The following is a 12586-nucleotide window of genomic DNA, read 5'->3' as shown; positions in this document are numbered from 1 at the left end:
ACCCGTGGAACGGGAAACCTATTTTTGATAGTGATCCTATTTAGTGCTCTATAGTCGACACACATACGATATGTGTCGTCTTTCTTTTGCACTAATAGCACGTGTGAACAAAATGGAGATAAGTTAGGCCTAACCATGCCCTTCTCAACTAACTCATGCACTTGCCGCATAATCTCCTCTTGTTGAGCTTGAGAAACTCTATAAGGAGGTTTATTAGGTGGTGAACTTCTTGGAAGAAGTTCAATTGCATGGTCATCATTGCCTCATTTAGGAGGTAGTTCACAAGGGATGTCGTCAATAAAAACATCTTGAAACCCCTTGAGAAAATTGGATAACTCTAATTTTGTGTGATTGTTTATATTTTCTTTTGCTAAAGCATTAGGTTCATTTTGAGAATCTTTAACAAAAATCATGTACACGGAAATAGAGCTCTTTATTGACTTATTGAAAGCTTGCGTATGTACAATGGGTATGGTGTTACCCAACTCCTTAGTATCTATGTACATATCTTTTTCCCTGAATCAAAAATAGATTCTTCTTTCAGGGAATTTAACATTGGTAGCCATGCGATCAAACCATGGTGCCCCTAGGATTACATCCTCGTGCTTGAGAGGAGAAGAAGTCCTCTTTGTCCACATTGATTTGGACATGGAGCCTCGATTTCCCAATTAAGGGAGTGACTGAAGTTTCTTGCCCCTTGAAAGCACCATCGGCGGGTAAGACATCTCCCATCTCATAGGCTTGGATGCCTAGCTTGGTGGCCAACTCTGTGGATATGAAATTGTGAGTAGAACCAGGGTCAAAGAGAATAAAAGCATCATGTTCTCTTACCTTTTCCCAAGCGTGGCATAGAGGAAATCCTTTGTAGTGAGCTTCCTCTTCTTGGATTTTGACCAGGTAGGTCTAGGAGGCTCATGGTGGGTGTTCTTTGGGGGCAAGCGCGGTACGCATGCCCTTGCTCGTCGCATTTAAAACAACGGTTATCTTTACGATATCTCTCTAGCTCTTCAGGAGAGAGTTAATTTTTGCCTTTATAAACTTCATTCTCATTAGCTTTGTTGTTGTTGGAGTTGCTTTTAGGAGACTTTTGGACATTGTCCTTCCCCTTAGTCTCATTGTTTCTGTCCTTGTTCTCCGTGGGCTTAAGATTTCTCTTAGCCCCTGTTTGAAAATTGATTTGTGAAGCCACCATGGTACGGTGTATGACTGCAGATATGGTACGTGGCCTTTGGGAGTTGACATACTCCGCCATTTCTTCAGTTAAGCCCGCACAAAATTGTTGTTTTTGCTCTCCAAAATCCATCTTTTTGAAGACAGTGGCTTTGAGATGTAAGTCCCAAAACTTGTCTACGTTTTTGTGAATGGATTCATAGGGAAAGAGCATCAAGCTTTGCCATACGGTGGGTATTTTGTCTTTGGCATCAGTGGCCAAAAACTGCTTTATAATGGAAGCTCTTGAAGCTTTCCATGTTCGTGGAGCTTCACCGTTTGCCCATAGGATAGACCACCATTGCCTGGCGGACTTTTGAAAGTGCATAGCTACATGGCGTAGCTTAGAGGACTCCGTGAAGCCCTCATCTCCAAACGCCACATCGAATTGTTGGATGAAAGCCAAGACTTTGTCCGTAGCACCAAAGGTGCCATCGTAGGTAAGGAAAGAGATGCTCTTTCCTCCCTCTTTGAACTTCTTGAGCTTGGACGATCTCTTCCACGCGGCATAGGATTTCCTATGGCCTCTTCTTTTTGGTGGTTCAAAAGTTGCACCATCACTTTCTTCAGAGGAAGAAGAATTTGAAGAGGATGGAGAAGAGGGTGACCTCTTTCTTGCCTTTTTCTTGCCTTGATCTTCCTTGTCTACACTATCACTTTCTTCATAAGAGGAAGAAGATGAAGAAGATGGAGAAGAGGGTGACCTCTTTCTTGCCTTTTTCTTCTCTTGTTTTTTGTCATACATCTTTGAATTATGGTGTGGAGAAGTGTGCGATGGTTTTCTCCGTTTAGGAGGTGATGGAGAGCATTTTGCCCGCCGTCTTCGTGGAGCCATCTCCGCTGAGGTGGCAAGAGACTCACTTCTTTCTCGTTCTTTTGGGAAGGAGATGCATCATCAAGAAGTAAATTTTTGAGCCCTTCGTATGGATCCTCGTCTTCTTCTCGAATCGGAGAGAGGCCTCTTTTGGAAGTCTCACAAGGAGGCTTCCTAGGTACTCTCTCGTCTTGGTGGGGAGTATGGAGTTGCCGTTGCACTTCACTTTGGAGGGATGGATTGCCCATGGCTTGTTGAAGCCTAGAAACAAGGTAGTTAACAAGCATAGGGGCATCATTAGTAGCCTGCTCATTAGCAAAATCAAAGTTATCAACATTAATTTCACTCTCTTTACTATTGTCAGCCATTCTAACAATTTTTTAGGTGTACTTTGGCACTTCAAGCCCTAGTTGCTGCTCCTCTTTACCCCTTTAGAAAAGCACTCAAACTACTCTACCCATGGCTCAAATATCATTAATTGCAAGGAATAGAAGTGAGGGTCTTACAACACCAAAACAGTTTCGGCTCCTGTCAAGCTTCTAATAGCTCAATAGTGGTTAAGCCGTAGGCAAGCCCCGTAGGACTCCACTATTAAGACCATAGCTCTCGACGAACCCCCTTTCCCTCGCCCAAGAACGCCCAAAAGCACCCAATCGTCTTCCTCCACCATCGCGGGCCCTCCACTCAAGCTTCAATGTGTTTTTTCCTCCACCCTTATGTGAACATTAGGTTGTCTTTCCACCTTTCATTGCAGGATCGTTCAATTCCGTCGCATGGCGTCTATCTACTTAATATAATATGGCGAAGGAGAGTCCCCTTTACATCTACTTAACATAATATGGCGAAGGAGAGTCCCCTTTACACGTGGCGCAAGCTGCGACATGCTACATTTTAAAAGAGGGAGGGAGAAAGAGAGAGAGGCCACCTTGGCAAATTTGAAGGGCATTTTGGGAATTTATGACATAATATCGGGGGCGTTTTGGGAATTTTTAAATTTGAGGGGACTAGGCTAGAGGGGTATTTTGGTAATTTTCCCTGGAATGAACGACTCAAACGAGGCCCGTCCCAGAAAGTCGTACGGTCGGGAGCATGGGGCCTGCATTGTGGTTTTGGCGGAAAGACCAACTTTTTGGTTTGGGGCTGGCATTTTAGTCCATATGGAGTGTGCAAATCAGTGTGAGACTTCTGCACTTTTGCAAGGCGTTGGGCTATGGCGACGAGGTGAGCTCCTACAGTCTCTTCACTCACGGTTCCTGTGTTCTGTATGTTTTGTGAAGCCCTTTTGCACTATGCATGTCTGGGGTTCTTTGCTTTTGCTAATTCGCTCTTTCTGTCTGGAATTGGGTGGAATCATTTCTATAGTGGGGACACCATCACGGTTCCAGTTGATGTAGCGGCTCAGCTTCTCAAAGAAGGATACAAGTATTTGGATGTCAGGTATGCTCGGTCTTTTCAATTTATTGATGGCTCAGCATTTGTGCCAAGGCAAGGAGATGCTCTGTATGTCACTCTTGCCCCGGGACGCGTCTCTTCTAGCTTATTGATTCAGTTGCACGTAGAGGACTGCCTAGAGGTGAATCCAATACTTCCTGTTTGCAAGATGATTATCAAGCACAATTGTGGTTAGGACTATCAGCAAAGTTGTCCTAATTACATATGGAATTGAAAGTGTTTGGTCACACGGTCGCTCTAATGGAAATCTTGGGAGCGGGAAGTGAATTTTATATTAAATATTGACACCTAACACCAGGAGTCCATTGTGGATTGTTGTTCTGCTAAGCCATTGGGCTCATAATTAGCATTGATGTCTCCTTTATAGACATGTGGTCGTTATTAATGTAGATGGATAGAAAGGTTTTCAATCTGCATGCACCCTCTCCATCGAACTCAGTTTTGAAAGGCGTCTTCTTCAAATCTTTAGTTCATTTTTCAACTACGCTGTGGTGTGGGGAGACATTCAAAACGTTCCTTGAGCTTGACATTTTCAAGGTGGTTGGTTATTGTTTGATTAGCAGATGACCAAAGGCACACTAATCTTGCAAGGTCTTTAATTAATTTGGCCAAGTTGCGTCCACTGTCAAACAAGCATTGGCTGATATTTGGAAGGGAGGTGACCGCTTCAGTATTTTACAGTAGAGGGAAACGACACTTTCTGGGCAAAAAAATGAGGTCATGAAGTAACATTTATCTGGCTAGATAAAAGCATATAAAATTCAAGGGGTGGAAAAGTTTACAATGTTTTCCAAAGTTTAGTGAACTTGGAGTGTGTTTGTGGAGGGGTAGTTCAAGTGGTTACCATAGTTGCAACCATACTCGTATGGTTGGCTGAACCATATCCGTACAGAAAGTCATATCATACTAGTCCAAAATTGGCAAGAAAATTGCAAGCTAAGAGGTGTATTCGGGCATTTATGATGATTGAACTTCTGAGTAGTTTCAAGACTAAAGTAAGATGTGAAACATTTTATATTTCTATGGTACTATGAGTGCTTAGCATGTATAATCATTTGTGTTTACCCATATAAAATTAGGGTCATGTATGTTTCAAGTTCAAGGGTTGGAACATACTCCAATATTCCATATCCGTATGTGTGTTTTGTATGGAAACGTATGGAAAAAACTACGGTGGTTAGTATGTTACATACCTGTGATTCCTGCTTTGAGAACCCATATTGACAGCTTATCATAGTTATGAGTTACATTAAAAGCTGGGCTAGCAAAGTACATCTTGATTTTTATAAGAAGTTGATTTTGTAACACTAATAAATGAACTAGTATTTACTACTATAGTTTTGGGTGACTGATTTCATTGTGTATCTATCCCAGAACACAGGAAGAATTTTCTAAAGGACACGTGGAAGGAGCGCTAAACATTCCATTTATGTTTAAAGAGGAAACTGGTAATTGTTGTCTTTTCTTGAATGAGGTGTATTCTATGTACAATGCACATGATAGAAGGAAAAGTAATAATTTAAGCAGCTATTATTGCTTTGCATTCGACATGCTGTATATTGTGCTGTTGCTCTTTCTTATATCTACGCAATGCTAGCATTTACTATGGTGAAGGTGATCCAGTGTCACGTGCACATCTAACCCTATGTGTACGTGGACAAGCTACTTCATGATATGGGTTCGGTTCGGTTCAGTTCAGTCAGTCTAGAATAGGAAGTGTTATGGCACTTTTGTGAGTGTGTTCGCAGACCATGCATGTCCACACACTTAGATTAGATGCATATCCTCTGGTTGCACACAGTATCGTCATCAGATTTCCATCAGAACCCATCAAGAGCATTTTTACAGTGCATAGACCTATTTTCCCTATTTTTGACATTTTTCACTTATTAAATTTAAGTGACTTTTGTTGGGAACTGGGTAAGGCAATTTGACTAAGTGAGTATATAAGCAAACCTAGCGCTAGCATTCCACAGCAGAAGAGGCAGCAGGAGCACTTGTTCAACAGGAAACTTCTCAAGCAAGAACCAGCAAAGCCTGACGTTTTTCAGCAAGAAGCCCAGCGTTTTGAAGGCCCCCATTCCAGCGTTTTCAGCAGACATTCCCCTCGCTAGCAACTCCTCACATCAGTGCTTGAAGAACCAGCAAACTCAGCGTTTCCATAGACAGCATTTCAGTGTTTTTCAAGCCAACAGATGCAGCGTTTTCTATAGTAGTAAACCAGCAATTTACGACCAGCCAACCAGCGTTTTTGGACAGCCAGAATCAGCGTTTCCAGCAGCATGAAATCAGCGTTTTCAGCAGCGTGAACAACAACAGATCTCGCACCTCCAATAGTTAGTATTTCCAGCCGCCGTCGTCGTTTCGTCGTCACCGTCGTCTACAGACTTAGACTCACATTGTATCATAGCCTCGCAACTTGCATCAGCATCTTGTACCAAATTGTGCAATCAACAGATAGACTTCTCTCACCATCGAGAGAAGGGCCCTTGGAGGAGGGTTTGACAACATTTTTGGTGTCGTATTCTTCTCTCTCTCTCTCTCTCTCAGCACCTTCATTCACAGTGTTCATCACTTTGTTTGTGATCACTTGCACTCTCTCATTAAAGAACGGAAGGCTCTCCTTTCCCTAAGAAAAAGGAACCTTGAGCACAGTTCGGAGCACTCATCTTGAGCAAAGTTCAACATTCACTTCCGCTGCACCTTACATCCAGGCCTTCCTTTATGACCTTCATCACAACGACGTCACACATCATCATCTCCACCAAAGTCTGCATAATGGTTTCCAATTAGGGAGAGGGATGAGGTTATGGGTAATTACATGGAATGTCTCAATGTGCAAGAGGCGGTAACAGACCGTGCTCTTAGGAACTGTCTACCCTCTCTTAAGTGCACCATGACTGCAACCTTGCGTATGGTGTGTTTTCTCTCTTGTGTATAATGTGTTGTGCTCGGAGCATACATCCACTATTTGGGCACTAGTGATTTTAGCTGGGATGTCTTAGTATGTAGCTATAGAGCCAATAATTACAATGTCCATAACTTGCACTTTCCTTCATGGTTGAGACTGCGTGTTTCTTCGATTCATCTAGGTATATGAATTTTTGTTAGCACTAGATAAGTTTCTTCTAAGGAAGCTCTTCTCATATGTTTTGCTTTATTTTTGGTTCATTCTGTTCTAAGTTTGTCCTTTTGGTTGGCTTGTTTGTTGTTATTGTTGTTGCTTTTTTGTCCCCCTCCATTAAATAGTCTTGGAAGTTCTTGAGATTCGAGAATACGGACACCTCTATTTTACTAGTGTGATACTTTGGATGAAGAGCTTTTGCCCTTATGTTTCGCTCTTTCTCAGACCCCTTCTGACCTCATGAATTAAGTATCATTATGTCACACATACTGCCTGTCTTATTGCTTACAGTATTGGGATTACACTTGTTGGGGTATTGGTATGTTTGCATTAAGTCAGTCGGATATTTTGCCATCTTTTTTTTCCAGCTGTTGATGCATGTTCAGCTTCTTAAATTTTTTGTTTTAGCAGATGTCATTTCTCAGCGACTCTCCTTGCCAAACTCCTAGCCTTTGACTGGTCGATATTAATTTTTTCCAATTTTGCTATGCGTTTCCCAAGTCTCATTTTTGCCATGCACTTGCATATCAGCTCTATCATGAAATTTAAGGGAGCAGTAGCCCCTCATTTTGTCCTAATGCAAACATAAGCCCATCACAATACTCTGCATTTTTTACTTTTTAGCAGAGAATTCTTGTTTGTGTTGCTTTGTACGCAGTTAGAGTAGCAATGCTCTTGAAATGAGTTAACACATTTCAGTAGACTCTCTCTGAGCCAAACAACTATTTAGAGAACTTTTTGGGTTGCATTAAATTTCGTTCCCTCTTTTTAGCTCTTTTGCACCAGGAACAGCGTTGACAACCACAGCTATTTCATTTTTCAGAATATCGGCAACAGATTGACACTATGCTTTGTTATGGCATCTTTAATCATTTGGATTTCTACTCACTTGATGCGATTTTGTCCTTAATGGTTCTTTTTCTTTTGAAAGACAAGGGTGCATTATGTGCAGTTCATTGTATATTTTTTTCCACTTAGATTATAGCTGACCCACGTGTGTATATCTGTGCACATTGGATGCATGCACATGCATATGTGCGTATGGGGGTGTGTGCAAATCTGTGTGCGCACGTATGTATGTGCGTGTCTGCGTCCTTGGGAGCGAAGATATAGATAGTGTTTGTTGTTCATGAATATGGACATTACTTGAGGTTCTAGAATGAGTACGCAGGCAGCTTTCTTTTCCTTAGTTTTACCGCCCATTGTATTTTGGTCCGATGGCAGCAATGCCTCTTTTTCCTGTTTTGCATCATCTTTCAATATCAAACTCAGCCGTTATTTACTTCAACGTACTCATCAGTCAACCGATTGTAGTACAAATAAATGCAGATGTGAGAGTACCTGTTTAGTTCACTTTATCTCTTGGATAGCTTTCTACGGCATTAAAATTCTCTTCTTCTTCTTCTTCTTCTTCTCATATAAGAGCACTTTTCGGGAGAGTAATTTTCAAGGAAGCTTTGTGAGAGAATGAATCAACAAAGAAACGCAAAACCACATTTGGGTAAATTTTTTTGTCAATTATTGGTACTTAGCTTTATGACAAATCTTGTAGTCATTATTAATTTTTTTATGTAAAGGGCAGAAGCTTGTTGTTTCTTCACTATTTTGTGGTATGCCTGGCCGGATCTGAGAGGTCTATTTGTATTTTATGACAGTCATTATGTCTTTAAGCATTTAAAGAGAACGATCAGTAATACATGTTTGTAACCTTGAAGGTCTGGTCAAGAATACCAATTTTGTGGATGAGGTTTGCCAAAAGCTCAAGAAAGACGAAAACGTAGTTGTGGTAAGGAGTTTTTTGGCTAATTTCTGGTTTGGTGGCTTATGTGTGAGTAAAAAGGCGTGTGACACCAACAGGATTGTAACCTAGTGGATAAGGTGGATGTGTGGGTGTGTAAAGACCCAGGTTTGATATCCAGCGGCATCCTTGTTTCGGTTGTATACAAAACAAAACGAGTCGTTTGAGTTTTGATTCTTGGTTATGTAGGGATGCCAGAGTGGTAGAAGATCACTGATGGCTGTGAATGACCTAATTGCCGAGGTGTGTATGCGCATCCTGTCTTCTGGCATTTACTGTCTCCTATTTGTTTGTATCGATTGTGTCGACACCTTGGTTTTTTTTCGTATCAGGGCTATAAAGGGGTAAAAGACATGGGAGGTGGCTTTGCTGCTTGGATACAAATTGGATACAAGACATGTGTGGTCTAAACAGCCAAGAGCTTCAAATGAGGCTTTCTGTGAAGGAAGGATTCATCTTTACAAATATGTGACCTCAAAAAGCGGAAAGACCACCCATAAGATATTAATGAGCGTAGATTTATGACTTCATGAATTTTCATGTAATCGAAAGGGCATTGTCAGTTGCCCCCGTACGCATGTATGTATCTATAGAGGTGACAAGTCACAATAATCTTCTTGTAAGTTATTGTGGAATAAACTGTGTGATGTTTTGTTTGAAGGGTTGCATTGAACTATAAAACCATGTAATATGTTTTATTTGAGGGGAGCACTTCCCTATGCTAATGGTGCAGAGATGTAATCACAGTGCTTTGTGCATTTACTTGATGCCGTCCACAGACACAGGGCTTTTTGATAACGGAGTACATATCGTGAGTGGAGTGAGGCACTTTGGATTCAGTATTAAGAAGAAGGTCCTACATATGCAGGGGGTATTTTAGTACAACTGTCAAATGTCATAGAAGTAGAAATACTCTTGTAGCAGGGCAAGCTCAGGGCAAAGAATGTGCTCTTTCTATTTCTCTGAGATGTTCACCGCCCCTCCCCCGCCCCCCAGTTCCCTCGAGTAGCAGGTACTGAGTTCAAACCCCGTTGGATAGGATTTTGAGGTTTCTTGGGATTGTACCTATAATGTTAGCTGAATGACCAAGTAATAGCTCTTGATGCTGAACTATAATACCTTTTCTTACCTTTTGAGGTGCTTGCATATCCTGATTCTGAGCTGTGGAGGTGTTTCCTTGGGCTAATTTTGTCGTACGGAGAACTATGAAGGTGGTAAAATTAGGACATTTTAAACCAGAAAATAATAGAAAAAAGGAAGGGGGTAAAAGTCCAGCATTTGTGTTTTGAGAGAGCTAGCCAACAAAAAAGAAAGGGGGACCCCAAAGGCTTCTAGCTGCTTCACAAAATTTTTGACCTTTTGGGATGGTGCTATACGTGTCGAGATCATGTTTTTTCTTTGGATTTGTCTGGAGAGAAGCTTGCAAGTCGACATTTTTTCATAGCTTTGCTTTTCTTGCCCACGCATGGGTGGAATAAGCACCACATGGTGATAGCCACCAAATACTTTGCTTTAAAAGAGAACCCAGTGTTCACACAAGACCGACCTTTAGTGTCTTTTGTATAGAACCATTGGTGTGTTTCCTATGGAGTGAAATCCCAAACTCCAGGCTTCATTTCAAAGCTTGGTCTTGACGAAATTTTACACTACTAAGAGAAAGACCAACAAATTTTCTTCAAATTTTGACATGTAAATTGCAAGAATTTGAAGAGTCTTTTCTCTCATTGGTGGGAAAAAAGAAGATTTTATGGGGTGGCCCTAGTGTCCTCTAGGACCTCAAAAGCTTAATAAAAGGCTCTCCATAAAGTAGAGCCACCCCTTTCTCTATGTGTGTGTTAGGGGGTGGAGGGGTGGGTGCCAAAGCAGCTAGTGTAAATTCTTCAAATTTTGAGCTATTAGGTCTCCTCAGTCTCATAAAAATAAAAAGTCATTCAAAACATATTAAGTGCATAAGCGATGGGTGAGTTTAGGAAATGAAAAGATAGATGAAAGTGGAAAGTGAAAAGACATATGAAAGTGGAAAATCAAGACTTTTTTTTTTCATATAAAGAGGTTTTCCTCTCTTTTATTTTCCCTTCAGTGTTTTTTTCTCTTCAAAGTCTCTCTCTCTCTCTCTCTCTCTCTCTCAATGTTGTATCTGTCCTTCCCAACGAATACTGTTGCAAATCTCTCCAATCTCAGAAAAATAAAAATTCATTCAAAACATATTAAGTGCATAAGTGAAGCGTTAGTTTAGGAAATGAAAAGACAGATGAAAGTGGAAAGTCAAAAGACATATGAAGGTGAAAAATCAAAAAACTTTTTTTGTCTATATAAAGAGGTTTTCTTCTCTTTTATTTTCTCTTTAGTGTTTTCTTCTCTTCAAAGTGTCCTCTCTCTCTCTCTCTCTCTCTCTCTCTCTCAATGTTGTATCAGTCCTTCCCAGCGAATACTGTTGCAAATCTACGTGCTTCGTCATTGACAGTTGCTACGTGTTACAGACTAGCGCATCGTTTTTGTTGTTGTCGAGAGAATCTTTGAATTAGGAATACCTGTAAATTTTTTTGAAGCGATTAGGAATACTTCAAATTTTGAGCTAGAAACCGCAAGGGTTTTAAATGTTTCCTTAATTTTCTTCGATTAGGAAAATGTTTTAGGCAAGCCTGAAGGGTGCTTTTTTTGCCATGCATTTCATCGGTTTTACAAAATTTTGTGTTGTGGCCTATATGTAACTTTTTGGAAAAGTCCTTTTTTAAAAAACTTTCAATTGACGTGCAACGTTAAAATATTCATCAGTTTTTCGAAAATTTTTGGCTTTTTGTCCTTTTTTTTCCGTGTAAACATTATGAACTACACTCGCAAAAATACACTAAATCACCCCAAAAAAAAAAATTCTACCCAAAAGGGTGGCATTTCTAGGCAAATGATATTGACGATATCAAACACAACACTCTAGAGCACTGACGGAATTCTCGTAACCAATTTGTTAAATAAAGGAGGAAAGGACAAGATGGAAATCGCGACGGCTTTTCAAAACCATCAATTCCAAAGTATTGCTAAGATGGCTAAAAATTCTTTCGTTCAACTGAGACAGACATTCGCTGGCATAAAAAAGCACCGCTAGAGGGAGGGCTTGAACCTCCGACCTTGTGGTTAACAGCCACACGCTCTAACCAACTGAGCTACCCCAGCTATCCTTGACATCGCAATCCACTGTATAAATTTGTAACAAAACTAAAACTCTTAAGAACCACAAGAAACAGACTTGAGTGCTTTAAATCTACCCACAAACTTCAAATAATGAATCTACCTCACACGAGGGTTTACAAAGTTCTAATTTCAAGAATCCCCCCCCCCCCCCCCCCGTCCCCATTGTCATATGATAAGAAAGCTAGCTTACTCCCCTTTGTGGAAGATTTGGCACTTCCCTATAAATGAGTGCCAACTCATGTTCATAGTCCCTTAGGGAGTTTTTACCAAAGTATGTTCATGAAGTGTGAGAAGGCACTTACGAACATCGTCGCACCTTTTTCCCTCATTAGGAGGTTTTTCTCCCTCAGCTTGTATATACCCATCCTTCAAGGGCAAGCCTTATCTTTGGTTTAGCGCATTCATTAATACTAGGTCCTGTGTTGTGTGCTCTTGAACTTCTCCTTCATAGGATGCATTTCAAATAACATTCAAGTCATCTCCTACAAACCAAGTGCAAAAATTTGGAAAACATACATGAGGATTATACTACACATTTTTAATCAACAGAGAGAACATTTAGTTATTGGCTATAGGTGTGCCATACCCGATACTTCTATAGCCATAACACAAACAAGTTATGAATATTTATTTCAATTCAAACAAGTTATATGTGTCCTTTCTACCTTGTAGTCCAAAGGTTCACATATTGCATACTTATTACACACCCCCTCAATGCAAGTTTGTAAGAAGGTGACTTTTATTGGTGTGGTGATGTGTTTGTGAAGATAAGTTGTATATATTCAAGTCTTGAGGTGTTTCATGGTATCTACAGCCGAGCTATGTATCTAAATGATGTTGAGATCACGAGTTTCCTTTTATATTTTCAAAAGGGTAGGATCAAAAGTAGAAAGGGGATTTCATCCATCCAAATATCTTCAAAACATGTAATTATAATGTTCCAATGTGTGTGTGTGTGTGTGTCCCCCCAAGCACTTATTGGTTCTTTGAACATCGAGTC

At 40.6% G+C, this 12586-nt stretch overlaps 1 protein-coding gene and 1 non-coding gene across 2 annotated transcripts; one reads left to right on the top strand and one right to left on the bottom strand.

Moving 5' to 3' along the window:
- The first annotated feature begins 3112 nt into the window (after positions 1-3112).
- Positions 3113-9155, top strand: LOC147426082 (thiosulfate sulfurtransferase 16, chloroplastic-like). Its single transcript, XM_086498783.1, has 6 exons — positions 3113-3244; positions 3386-3460; positions 4850-4923; positions 8315-8385; positions 8587-8640; positions 8730-9155. The coding sequence occupies exons 1-6, from the start codon at positions 3234-3236 to the stop codon at positions 8805-8807; spliced, it is 363 nt and encodes a 120-aa protein (XP_086354909.1). The 5' UTR covers positions 3113-3233; the 3' UTR covers positions 8808-9155.
- A 2339-nt stretch (positions 9156-11494) lies between these two features.
- TRNAN-GUU (transfer RNA asparagine (anticodon GUU)) lies at positions 11495-11568 on the bottom strand. The gene has a single exon. It is a non-coding gene; the product is annotated as a tRNA-Asn (tRNA).
- Between the last annotated feature and the right edge of the window lie 1018 nt (positions 11569-12586).

The sequence above is a fragment of the Adiantum capillus-veneris genome, chromosome 24, assembly GCF_014529385.1.
Source record: "Adiantum capillus-veneris isolate H3 chromosome 24, ASM1452938v2, whole genome shotgun sequence".
Classification (NCBI taxonomy): Eukaryota; Viridiplantae; Streptophyta; class Polypodiopsida; order Polypodiales; family Pteridaceae; genus Adiantum; species Adiantum capillus-veneris.
The sequence above is the reverse complement of the archived record's forward strand: the minus strand, read 5'-3'. Positions and strand labels throughout refer to the sequence as shown.